Below are 13,491 nucleotides of genomic sequence, written 5' to 3'. Positions count from 1 at the left end.
GCGGCCTGCTCAGCGCTGCTTCCCTGTTTAGCATGGCCTAGGTAGCTCCATCGGCCCAGGGAGCTGAAGGCTTTACAGGCCTGAGAATGGGCTAACTGAACAGGCTCTTCAGCACACCTTTCAGTAGGGAGAACGGAGGCAAACGTTAACCTAGCATCTAGGATAAGAGCACTTCGTTTAGCTTCGTTAGCATCCTAATCCGAAATGAATGGCGTTTTGGATGGGAGGCTTGGAACGGGACGGTTGACTTTTTCCCCTGACCCAACATAGTTCTCAGGGAAGATATAGTGCACTACTTTTGACCAGGGCCCATAGGACTCGGGCCAAATGTAGTGCACTAAAATTGGGAAAAGGGTGCCATTTGCGACACAGCCAATGTTCCCTGGAGAGAGATGTACACATACTTGTGCAGGGCCTGTGGACAAACTAATTTCTCCTCCAAAACATGAAAGCCACATTATAATTATAATCTTATTATGCAGAGATGTAATTAACTGCTTCAAAGGAATCTTTGATTACGGAGATAAAGCACAACCCCTCCAGCCACCCGTAGTGGTATTCCTCTTGAAAAACAAGTGTGTTTGCATTGTGAGTTCAAAGCGGCCGTATTCGTTGTCCAACTCAATATCGTCATTGTAGGGTGAATGATTGGAGCAGACATGATCAATTGTAACGTGTCCATGGATTTTCTGTTTGGGCTTCTTTCTCTCTCTCTGGGCTGGGCTGGGTAGAGGAGGAAGATGTTGATTATAACACGTCAGCCTCACCAGAAGGACTAAAGGAACATCTTCATGCCAAAGGGCCGCCTGTGAACCTCAGAGGCTGAATACCCAGTCTCCATTCACAGTCCATTATGAATGATGTAGATTAGGCCTCCTTGTGCTAAATATATTCTTTCACAACAATGGCTCCTGGGAGAACACTTGATATTTGCTCCAGGGAGGTATTGTTCCACTCCAGAAGAAGAGGTTCAGACGGGAGATGGGTTTATTGTTAAAAGTTGGGGCCTAAGCTTTGGCAGTTCCCTCGCTCTATCCCCACTCGTGTAGCCACTCCTCCCCTCCTCCACACCAAACCAAGTCCTCATTTGGGTCCCCCGGGACGGAGAGGGGGAGGGATCTTGGTCGGACGCTGTACGGTTTGTCCCAGCCACCCTCCACACTCAGTCTGTTCACATTTTTGTTTACGTCGACTTCAAACAAGGATCCCCCCCCCTTCTTTCACGTAACAGCAACACGGAGCGGTTTAGTGTGACAGTTCCCAGTTCTCCCACCAGTCTCTCCAGTCTTCACGTCTACCAGACGATAACCAGTTATGAGTTCTGCACAGCGTGGCTCCTCTCTCACCACATGCAGGCGTGCCCTGAAGTTTTAGGCTACTAGATGCTAAACAAGGCTAATTACTCTGTGCATCATAACCAGACTTGAGCACCAAGTGAAGAGACAAGGTACTGTATGCAGTAACATACTAACATCACTTACTTACCATTGTCACCTGCTTCCCCCCCTCCGGCGCTCGATGCCGCCGGTCTACTAATCACCTGTTCTGGCAACCCACATTGTACACACCTGGCAACCATCATTGTGCACATCTGGCAACCATCATTGTGCACACCTCCTCCCCATCGTTAAGCACACCTGGACTTCATCACCACCCTGATTACTCTCCCTTCATATAGCCCTCAGTAGCCTCAGTCTTCAGTCAGTATTGGTTTTGGTTATGTTCAGTACGCGCCTCCTGTTTTGTGTTTTCTTCATGTTTATTATTATTATTAAACTCACCTTCTGCACCTGCTTCCTGACTCCCTGAGTAATTTAAATGGATTTTCATTTGGATTTCATGTAATGGACATACACAAAATAGTCAAAATTCGTGAAGTGAAATTAAAAAACATAACTTGTTTCAAAGAATGTGAAATAATTAATAACGGAAAAGTGGTGAGTGCATATGTATTGACCCCCTTTGCTATCAAGCCCCTAAACAAGATATGGTGCAACCAATTACCTTCAGAAGTCACATAATTAGTTAAATAAAGTCCACCTGTGTGAAATCTAAGTGTCACATGACCTCAGTATATACACTACCGGTCAAATGTTTTAGAACACCTACTTATTCAAGGGTTTTTCTTTATTTGTACTATTTTCTACATTGTAGAATAATAGTGAAGACATCAAAACTATGAAATAATACATATGGAATCATGTAGTAACCAAAAAAGTGTTAAACAAATGAAAATATATTTTATATTTGAGATTCTTCAAATAGCCACTGGTGGTGGCAGCATCATGCTGTGGGGATAATTTTCAGTGGCAGGGACTGGGAGACTAGTCAGGATCGAGGGAAAGATGAACGGAGCAAAGTACTGAGAGATCATTGATGAAATCCTGCTCCAGTTAGCTCAGGACCTCAGACTGGGGCAAAGGTTCACCTTCCAACAGGACAACGACCCTAAGCACACAGCCAAGACATCACAGGAGTGGCTTCGGGGCAAGTCTCTGAATGTCCTTGAGTGGCCCAGCCAGAGCCCAGACTTGAACCCGATCAAACATCTCTGGAGAGACCTGAAAATAGCTGTGCAGCAACACACCCCATCCAACCTGATAGAGCTTGAGAGGATCTGCAGAGAAGAATGGGAGATACTCCCCAAATACAGATGTGCCAAGCTTGTAGCGTCATACCCTTGAAGACTTGAGGCTGTAATCACTGCTAAAGGTGCTTCAACAAAGTATTGAGTAATGGCTCTGAATACTTATGTAAATGTAATATTAAAGTTTTTTATTTTTAATACATTTGCAAAAATTTCAAAAAACCTGTTTTTGCTTTGTCATTATGGGGTATTGTGTGTAGATTGATGAGGGGAAAAAACGATTTAAGAAGTTTTTAGAATAAGGCTATAACGTAAACAAAATGTGGAAAAAGTCAAGGGGTCTGAATTCTTTCCGAATGCACTGTAAGCCATCCATGTTTTCCCTCCGTGGAGGGAAAAATACTCTGGCCATAATGTCACCTCGGCCCACACTTCTATTTTTCTAATAATTTTATTTTGAAATATGCAGTTGGACGGATTAAAAGTAAACTTACACCGTAAAACTTTGTACAGCCAGCTTTCTAACTCTTGCCCCTAACTTTTTGATTTTATAGTACTCCCAGAAGGCATGTATTATTGAGTCATCGGCCCACACTTCAATCCCCTACTGAGAAGTTCATCTGCAGAACCAGTCCTGGTTTATACAAAAGCTGAAAAAACAACAACAATTAAGCTAATGTAAGAAATCCTTTCAATCAGTTTATTAGCCATGAAATTTAGTGTAGAGTAGGTTATGCTTCAAAAGAAGTCTGTAAAAATCACTCAACAATACAACATTTACAGGCTGGAAAAGAATGGGACCATTTCTCATGTTCTGGTCGTCTGTGGTTCAAACGTGGAGTGCCTGCAACTAGATCTTCAAAAGGGGAACTGATCAAGGCAACGCAACCCATTCTAGACTAAGCCGGGTTCATTTACAGTGGCTTTAAATGCGGATCCGCTCTCAGCGGCGATAAAACGAGTTTTTTAACTGAGGATTCAGCAAGAGACGCTTAACAGTGGTTCTACATTTTACATTACATTTTTGTCATTTAGCAGACGCTCTTATCCAGAGCAACTTACAGTTAGTGAGTGCATACATTACTTTTTTTTTTCATACTGGCCCCCCGTGGGAATCGAACCCACAACCCTGGCGTTGCAAACGCCATGCTCTACCAACTGAGCTACATCCCTGCCGGCCATTCCCTCCCCTACCCTGGACGACGCTGGGACAATTGTGCGCCGTCGCATGGGATTTCTCACACCCACAGAGAAATCTCCAAACATTCCATCAAACAGTCTGTAAACGACAACCAGCGAACAGACCATCATTTTAGGTTGGTATTTCACAAGGGGTGATTTAGACAAACAAAATCACTAAAACAGCATTTAGGGGTTTTCTCAAAGGACCCACGATAGAGCCACTTTCCCATAAAGCTTTGGCATGGTGAAGGAGGACGCAGAAAAATATTAAACAAAAAGGAAAGAGATGTGTTCTCTCTCTCTCTCTCTCTCGTGCTGTATAACTTCACATTGAAAACCAAATAACAAAAGCCTGATAAGAAAATTAACAAACAACTTTCGAAAACAAGTTAAAGTCACAGAACAGAATTCCTACTTGTTCCTCTAGTCAAGGAGTATTACATGGGAAGAGAGAAAATAGTAATTCCCAAAACCTTTCTGGAACGATGCCATGAATTACTTATATTTCTGACATCGTCGATGTTAGACAGAGAGCCTTACTACGTGTTACAGAAAACCTGGAGGGGGGGTAGATACAGTTACAGTTGAAGTCGGAAGTTTACATACACCTTAGCCAAATACATTTAATCTCAGTTTTTCACAATTCCTGACATTTAATCCCAGTAAAAATTCCCTGTTTTAGGTCAGTTAGGATCACCACTTTATTTTAAGAATGTGAAATCTCAGAATAATAGCAGAGATAATGATTTATTTGAGCTTTTATTTCTTTCATCACATTCCCAGTGGGTCAGAAGTTTACATAAAATCAATTAGTATTTGGTTGCATTGCCTTTAAATTGTTTAACTTGGGTCAAACGTTTCGGGTAGCCTTCCACAAGCTTCCCACAATAAGTTGGGTGAATTTTGGCCCATTCCTCCTGACAGAGATGGTGTAACTGAGTCAGGTTTGTAGGCCTCCTTGCTCGCACACACTTTTTCAGATCTGCCCACAAATGTTCTATAGGATTGAGGTGAGGGCTTTGTGATGGCCACTCCAATACCTTGACTTGGTTGTCCTTAAGCCATTTTGCCACAACTTTGGAAGTATGCTTGGGGTCATTGTCCATTTGGAAGACTCATTTGCGACCAAGCTTTAACTTCCTGACTGATGTCTTGAGATGTTGCTTCAATATATCCACATTATTTCCCTTCCTCATGGTGCCATCTATTTTGTGAAGTGCACCAGTCCCTCCTGCAGCAAAGTACCCCCACAGCATGATGCTGCCACCCCCATGCTTCACAGTTGGGATGGTGTTCTTCGGCTTGCAAGAAACCCCCTTTTTCCTCCAAACATAACAATGGTCATTATGGCCAAACAGTTATATTTTTGTTTCATCAGACCAGAGGACATTTCTCCAAAAAGTACGATCTTTGTCCCCATGTGCAGTTGCAAACCGTAGTCTGGCTTTTTTATGGCGGCTTTGGAGCAGTGGCTTCTTCCTTGCTGAGCGGCCTTTCAGATTATGTCGATATAGGACTCATTTTACTGTGGATATAGATACTTTTGTACCGGTTTCCTCCAGCATCTTCACATGGTCCTTTGCTGTTGTTCTGGGATTGATTTGCACTTTTCGCACCAAAGTACGTTCATCTCTAGGAGACAGAACGCGTCTCCTTCCTGAGCGGTATGACGGCTGCGTGGTCCCATGGTGTTTATACTTGCGTACTATTGTTTGTACAGATGAACGTGGTACCTTCAGGCGTTTGGAAATTGCTCCCAAGGATGAACCAGACTTGTGGAGGTCTAGGCTGATTCCTTTTCATTTTCCCATGATGTCAAGCAAAGAGGCACTGAGTTTGAAGGTAGGCCTTGAAATACAGCCACAGGTACACCTCCAATTGACTCAAATGTTGTCAATTAGCCTATCAGAAGCTTGTGGTTGAAAAACGAGTTTTTAATGACTCATACCTAAGTGTATTTAAACTTACGACTTCAACTGTACATATCGGAATATCGTATCGTTTTGAACAATATCACAATATTATTTTAGCGCTAGTTGGCTATACCTCCACCAAAAAACTCTTTAAATATGGAGTCAATTTGTTTTCAGCACTTTTATTTCGATGACTGAACAAAACGTGTGTTCTCATGGCTCTCTTGTCCCTCTGCAGCAGACATATGGTGAGCAATATGTTTGGAACATCGAATCGCAATAAAAATAACAGTATCGAATCGCAATACATATCGTATCGGCACCTAAGTATCGTGATAATATCATATAGTGAGGTCCCTGGCAATTCCCAGACCCTATTGGATAGCTGTTCTCAACAGCTAGCTACAGTACCTGTTCAACATTCATTCACCTTGATAGCTGTTCTCAACAGCTAGCTACAGTACCTGTTCAACATTCATTCACCTTGATAGCTGTTCTCAACAGCTAGCTACAGTACCTGTTCAACAATCACTCACCTTGATAGCTGTTCTCAACAGCTAGCTACAGTACCTGTTCAACAATCACTCACCTTGATAGCTGTTCTCAACAGCTAGCTACAGTACCTGTTCAACAATCACTCACCTTGATAGCTGTTCTCAACAGCTAGCTACAGTACCTGTTCAACATTCATTCACCTTGATAGCTGTTCTCAACAGCTAGCTACAGTACCTGTTCAACAATCACTCACCTTGATAGCTGTTCTCAACAGCTAGCTACAGTACCTGTTCAACAATCACTCACCTTGATAGCTGTTCTCAACAGCTAGCTACAGTACCTGTTCAACAATCACTCACCTTGATAGCTGTTCTCAACAGCTAGCTACAGTACCTGTTCAACATTCATTCACCTTGATAGCTGTTCTCAACAGCTAGCTACAGTACCTGTTCAACAATCACTCACCTTGATAGCTGTTCTCAACAGCTAGCTACAGTACCTGTTCAACAATCACTCACCTTGATAGCTGTTCTCGACAGCTAGCTACAGTACCTGTTCAACAATCACTCACCTTGATAGCTGTTCTGAGAAAAATCATCACGTAAGGGCACCTCTTCTTGTTAGTAGCACAAGTAGTTAAAAACACACACACTAACTAATGTTAAAACACACACACACACAAACACAGGAAGTCACGAGGGATGCATGCTTTAAATCCATCAACTAAAAGTGGGGATATTAATTGATGATAATGAAAGCAACCATGAAAAGGTGTGATCATATGGTGAGATCTGTAAAGTATGCAAATCTATAAACAGGGCTACGTCTGATCCTCACACTACCTACCCCTCAAAACACTCTGCAACGGGGAGCAGAAAATCCCATTTAGCTGATCAGACGGACCGGGACCCCCATCTCTACGGCATATTGTGGGGCAACTTGGGGTAGGGGAGGTCTTTAATCCCTCTCCATGGATTCTGTCTGCTCTGTGACCCACAGTGTCGGTGGAGGGTATCCTCTTAAAGACAAACACACACACACACCACACACCACACACCCTCTCAGAACCCCTATGTGCTCATTCCCCAGCATAATTTTTCCTTTCACATGAAAATAAGGGTCAAATTAAACTCCAATGGCGTGGCAGAACTTCACGGTAAACTTGAAGGAACTTGGAACAAGAGCAATCATCTTTTATGTGGTCTGAATTGAGAAGCTCACCCTCAGAGAGAGATTTAGAATCAATGATAAGAAAAATGTAACTCATTGAAAGAGCTGGCTACAGGACGAACCAAGTCAATTCAACCATCTGGCAGGACTAAACAGGACCAAACAGGACCAAAACAGGACCAAAACAGGACCAAAACAGGACCAAAACAGGACCAAAACAGGACTAAACAGGACCAAAACAGGACCAAAACAGGACCAAAACAGGACCAAAACAGGACCAAAACAGGACCAAACAGGACCAAACAGGACCAAACAGGACCAAAACAGGACCAAAACAGGACCAAAACAGGACCAAAACAGGACCAAACAGGACCAAAACAGGACCAAAACAGGACCAAAACAGGACCAAAACAGGACCAAAACAGGACCAAAACAGGACCAAACAGGACCAAACAGGACCAAACAGCCGTAATGCAGCTATAGTGTGACACAAATTCACAACCTTTTAAAAGAGACAGGTCCAAGATGTTATTCCAGAATATCGGGAATCTCAAAACAAACAACTAGACAAGGTAAATAACCTTTTATCCATAAATCAACCATTCATTTGTGATGACAGCAACCATTTTAAATTAGGAGTGAAGCAACAGTCAGCCGTATGGACGCCATCGGCTCCTATAGAGGTTATCACCCCTCTCCATTGACCCTCCACTCCCTCATGTCATCACATCCCATCACAACACCCCCAACCATAGCTAAAAAAACATTCAAACTTATTAACGGGTCAAGGCACTACTAATTTGGCAAAGAACAGACTTAACAAAATGACTTCACAAAGACATTCACCATTTTTTGTCCACGCATTAAGCAACTGTTGATCTAAGGCACTAAAAGCAACAAGTGAGCGTTTGTTCTGCTGGAATGCAGGGTATGCAGAGAAAGAGCTGCTTACAGCAGCGATGACAGATAACCGTTTACCCCACCACTATCAATATGATTAGCTGTGCCTGTGGCACTGGCCACCATGGTACAGGTCAATATTGATACAGCAGTTACAAATACACTCAGGTAATCCACTAATAGGTTTCACTGGACAGAGAGGGGGAGAGGTACTGTAGGTTTCACTGGACAGAGAGGGGGAGAGGTACTGTAGGTTTCACTGGGCAGAGAGGGGGAGAGGTACTGTAGCTGCTGGACAGAGAGGGGGAGAGGTACTGTAGGTTTCACTGGGCAGAGAGGGGGAGAGGTACTGTAGGTTTCACTGGACAGAGAGGGGGAGAGGTACTGTAGGTTTCACTGGGCAGAGAGGGGGAGAGGTACTGTAGGTTTCACTGGACAGAGAGGGGGAGAGGTACTGTAGCTGCTGGACAGAGAAGCAGGAGCTAAGAAAAAGAAGGATGAAAAAACAACAAAGGATTCTTAGAGAGAGTGTGAACACATAAAATAAATTATATGGAAGATATGTCACATGAGAAGAGAAGGAGAGATCAAACTTGCATGTGTTTTGCTAAAAACATGAACTTTGGAGTATAATAAGGCAGATGCTACAGTAAAAACAGTGTGAGGGAATTTTAAGATATAAGCAGGTAGACTAGAATTCCCTTTACATTCTAAGATACCACCAAAAGGTGACACCGTGCGCTGACCAGAGCTTGTCTGCAGCTTACATGTGGGCTGATTGACGAGCCAGTTGGTCAGCATTTAAAACACAGACAGGCAGACAGACTCTCCTGGCCAGGGCATCCGAAGGCATACCAGCCATAGACTAACAGACTGTCCTATCTGCCCTCTCAGAGTGTTGCTGAAGGCCTGCATCACACCACTGACAGAGTGTTGCTGAAGGCCTGGGTCACACCACTGACAGACTGTCCTGTCTGCCCTCTCAGAGTGTTGCTGAAGGCCTGCATCACACCACTGACAGACTGTCCTGTCTGCCCTCTCAGAGTGTTGCTGAAGGCCTGGGTCACACCACTGACAGACTGTCCTGTCTGCCCTCTCAGAGTGTTGCTGAAGGCCTGCATCACACCACTGACAGACTGTCCTGTCTGCCCTCTCAGAGTGTTGCTGAAGGCCTGGGTCACACCACTGATCCAGATAAAAATCAGTTTCCCTCCACAACAGAGACCCTGAAATCGCCTCGATCTAACTGGGGGAAACAGTTAGTCCATTATTAAAACAGGAAGAAAGGACAGATATCAAGTTAGTGATACCTGGGGCGGCAGGTAGCTTAGTGGTTAAGAGCGTTGAGCAAGAGTCCAGACCTAAAACATTACGTTTGACTATTGGGTCTGCTATGCTATGCTATGCTATGCTAAGCTATGCTATGCTATGCTACGCTACGCTATGCTATGCGTGGCAACAAGCAGCTGGGGAGGGAAAGAGGGAGAGGAGGATTCCCTCTCTCTTCATTAAATGGTCAGGGTAATGAGAAGCCCTAGCTTTGATCACATGCAGCAGAGACAATACAGTCATAAATTGGATCAGGGATTCAAAATCGCTTTCAATCTTAAACCATAGAACCAGTGATTTACAACAGCAGCGTGTTATTACACTCTGTTAAAGCCACACCGTGCCCTCCCAACCGCCAACAATCACACTTTGAAGACGGTCAGTGACCCGCAACACATCATTTTGATATGATCACTTTTGGTGCAAGTTAATTTCCTCAATTCTATTTGTAGAGAGTACAGAGTACAAATGACAAAGTGTGGCCAGTGACTCACTCAGATTTAAACATTAACATAGTCATTAACATGGTTAAACCGCCAGGGCCAATAAACTGATCTGACTTTATAGCCTATTTTGCACAAAGCAATCAATAATAATAATATGCCATTTAGCAGACGCTTTTATCCAAAGCGACTTACAGTCATGAGTGCATACATTTTTTTTTGTGTATGGGTGGTCCCGGGGATCGAACCCACTACCTTGGCGTTACAAGCGCCGTGCTCTACCAGCTGAGCTACAGAGGACCAAGAGCTAAATCTGGACCCTAAGACATAACTTTGTCATTCGAACTCTGGTTCAACAATTATGATTTTTTTTGAGCTGTCAGAGTTTAAATCAGTTAACTTTTTGTAATTTTAGTGCACACATTTTTATCCCAATTAAATCGCAGTCTGAAAGTGTTCAAAGTGAAAACATCAAAATACATCATCTACACAGACAACAATGCATGTCAAAACAAGTTGACATGGGAGGTTAAAGAAAGTGTGCTTTGTCAATTTAACAGATTTTGCTTACCTTTACTTTGGACAAAATCAAGACGTCAATATTCTTGCAATGCTTTTTGTATAACAAATCATACATTTCAGCTCAATTTGAGCAAATTGTCAATTTGCGATTAATCACAGCAAATTCTGCAATTATCTACATTATTTATTTCATTTGACAGCCCTAGATTTTATAGAAAACATTTACCAAACGAGTTGCCTAATTTAGCATGTTGTGGAGTGCATCCTCATATTTAGCACGTTGTGGAGTGAATCCTCATATTTAGCATGTTGTGGAGTGAATCCTCATATTTAGCATGTTGTGGAGTGAATCCTCATATTTAGCATGTTGTGGAGTGAATCCTCATATTTAGCATGTTGTGGAGTGAATCCTCATATTTAGCATGTTGTGAAGTGAATCCTCATATTTAGCATGTTGTGGAGTGAATCCTCATATTTAGCATGTTGTGGAGTGAATCCTCATATTTAGCATGTTGTGGAGTGAATCCTCATATTTAGCATGTTGTGGAGTGTATCCTCATATTTAGCATGTTGTGAAGTGAATCCTCATATTTGGCATGTTGTGAAGTGAATCCTCATATTTAGCATGTTGTGGAGTGCATCCTCATTGTCACGTCGCATAAATAAACGTCACTCGTTTTCCTGTCATACATTCATTGTAGTTTCTCATTCCTCTTCACTCAGAGTTCATCTTTGTTTGAGGTAACATGGATCTCATGGCTTCAAAATAATTATTTAACCCGTCTCCTCCCCTTCATCTACACTGATTGAAGTGGATTTAACAGGTGACATCAATAAGGGATCATAGCTTTCACCTGGATTCACCTGGTCAGTCTATGTCATGGAAAGAGTTCCTAATGTTTTCTACACTCAGTGTACTTCAGGTTTTTAATCTGAGGTCGAAGTGTTTTTTTAAAGGACCTACAAGGAAGACCGTATAGATAGGATATATAGGGTGATAGACTAAGTGGGACAAAGTGTTCTGCATTCTACAGAGTGCTTCAGATATCACCCACTTCCATGTCTCTCCTCCCCACACCCTCCCCTACTCCCAGCCCTCTAAAATATCATGTGGAGTAGAAAATCTAGAATTACAAGATATTTTAGGAAATTGGTCACATTTTTCTATGCAAAAGACACATTAAATCACCTTAGTGAGTGACAAAAGCCACAGATTTTAAAGCTTAAACACATTGCAAACATTCCCCTCTAGGACATTGGTTAAAGACTACAATGTAACCAGCCCTCCCAGAAAGAAAGAAAGAAAGAAAGAAAGAAAGAAAGAAAGAAAGAAAGAAAGAAAGAAAGAAAGAAAGAAAGAAAGAAAGAAAGAAAGAAAGAAAGAAAGAAAGAAAGAAAGAAAGAAAGAAAGAAAGAAAGAAAGAAAGAAAGAAAGAAAGAAAGAAAGAAAGAAAGAAAGAAAGAAAGAAAGAAAGAAAGAAAGAAAGAAAGAAAGAAAGAAAGAAAGAAAGAAAGAAAGAAAGAAAGAAAGAAAGAAGAAAGAAAGAAAGAAAGAAAGAAAGAAAGAAAGAAAGAAAGAAAGAAAGAAAGAAAGAAAGAAAGAAAGAAAGAAAGAAAGCAAGGAAAGAAGAAAGGACGGAAGAGAAGAAACAGGAGGAAAGGGGAAAGTAAGAAAGGCATCAGAATGAAAGAACTAAGAAAGAACAAAGAGTACAAAGAACTACGTTTCCCATGATACACCGGGGGATACATCCACATCCAAGCAAGCATTGTAACCACTCACTATCATCCCAATTACCCTTCTGTTTCCGCAGTCCAAACTCCGAACTCTGAACTCACCTTTGGAGTGAAAAGCTTCCTTGAAGTGAAGGAGGACGTCAGCAAAGTTACGCACGTCGTTGACCAGCTGCATGATGTAGTCTGGGTCGGTGTTCCCGGCAGGGGGAGCAGGGGCATCCAGGCTGTCCGATCCAGAGCTGATGGAGCTCAGGGAGCTTCTCTTGGCTTGTCTGCCCCCCGTCCCAAAGGTCGCTGTCCCGGTACCCGCCGTAGTGCCCATACCAGTGCCCATGCCAGCGGACAAGGGGAAGAAGTGGAAGTTGGAGATGCGTGAGATGCCCAGCGATCGTTTGTTCCCTCCACTGGTACCACCGCCTCCACCACTGCTCTGCCTCAACATCCCAACCGCAGCCAGCATGCCCTGCTGTCCAGGCCCGGTATCCCCGGTAGTCCCCCGGCCGTGTACCTGTAGTCCTGCCTGCCTGGTTCTCTCCTCTGTACCTGTAGTCCTGCCTGCCTGGCTCTCTCCTCTGTACCTGTAGTCCTGCCTGCCTGGCTCTCTGCTCTGTACCTGTAGTCCTGCCTGCCTGGCTCTCTGCTCTGTACCTGTAGTCCTGCCTGCCTGGCTCTCTGCTCTGTACCTGTAGTCCTGCCTGCCTGGCTCTCTGCTCTGTACCTGTAGTCCTGCCTGCCTGGCTCTCTGCTCTGTACCTGTAGTCCTGCCTTCCTGGCTCTCTGCTCTGTACCTGTAGTCCTGCCTGCCTGGCTCTCTGCTCTGTACCTGTAGTCCTGCCTGCCTGTCTCTCTGCTCTGTACCTGTAGTCCTGCCTGCCTGTCTCTCTGCTCTGTACCTGTAGTCCTGCCTGCCTGTCTCTCTGCTCTGTACCTGTAGTCCTGCCTGCCTGGCTCTCTGCTCTGTACCTGTAGTCCTGCCTGGCTCTCTGCTCTGTACCTGTAGTCCTGCCTGGCTCTCTGCTCTGTACCTGTAGTCCTGCCTGGCTCTCTGCTCTGTACCTGTAGTCCTGCCTGCCTGTCTCTCTGCTCTGTACCTGTAGTCCTGCCTGGCTCTCTGCTCTGTACCTGTAGTCCTGCCTGGCTCTCTGCTCTGTACCTACTTAGATCCCACGCTGTTTCAGAGCACGAATGGATGATCCTGTGCAGAGAGAAAGAT

The 13,491-nt window shown here is 43.7% G+C and overlaps 1 protein-coding gene across 2 annotated transcripts in view; it reads right to left on the bottom strand.

The window, feature by feature from the left end:
- The window catches only part of LOC121569941 (rho GTPase-activating protein 29-like), a 73,941-nt gene extending 60,781 nt beyond the window's left edge, over positions 1-13,160 (bottom strand). For both annotated transcript variants that reach the window (XM_041881297.2, XM_041881296.2), the window contains exon 1: positions 12,381-13,160. In XM_041881297.2, the coding sequence (XP_041737231.2) occupies positions 12,381-12,738 (358 nt within the window). In that variant the 5' untranslated portion in view covers positions 12,739-13,160. The remainder of the gene's footprint in view (positions 1-12,380) is intronic.
- Between the last annotated feature and the right edge of the window lie 331 nt (positions 13,161-13,491).

Source organism: Coregonus clupeaformis, chromosome 7 (genome assembly GCF_020615455.1).
Source record: "Coregonus clupeaformis isolate EN_2021a chromosome 7, ASM2061545v1, whole genome shotgun sequence".
NCBI classification, from domain to species: Eukaryota; Metazoa; Chordata; class Actinopteri; order Salmoniformes; family Salmonidae; genus Coregonus; species Coregonus clupeaformis.
Note: the sequence above shows the minus strand (reverse complement) of the source record. Positions and strands in the feature narration are given on the sequence as shown.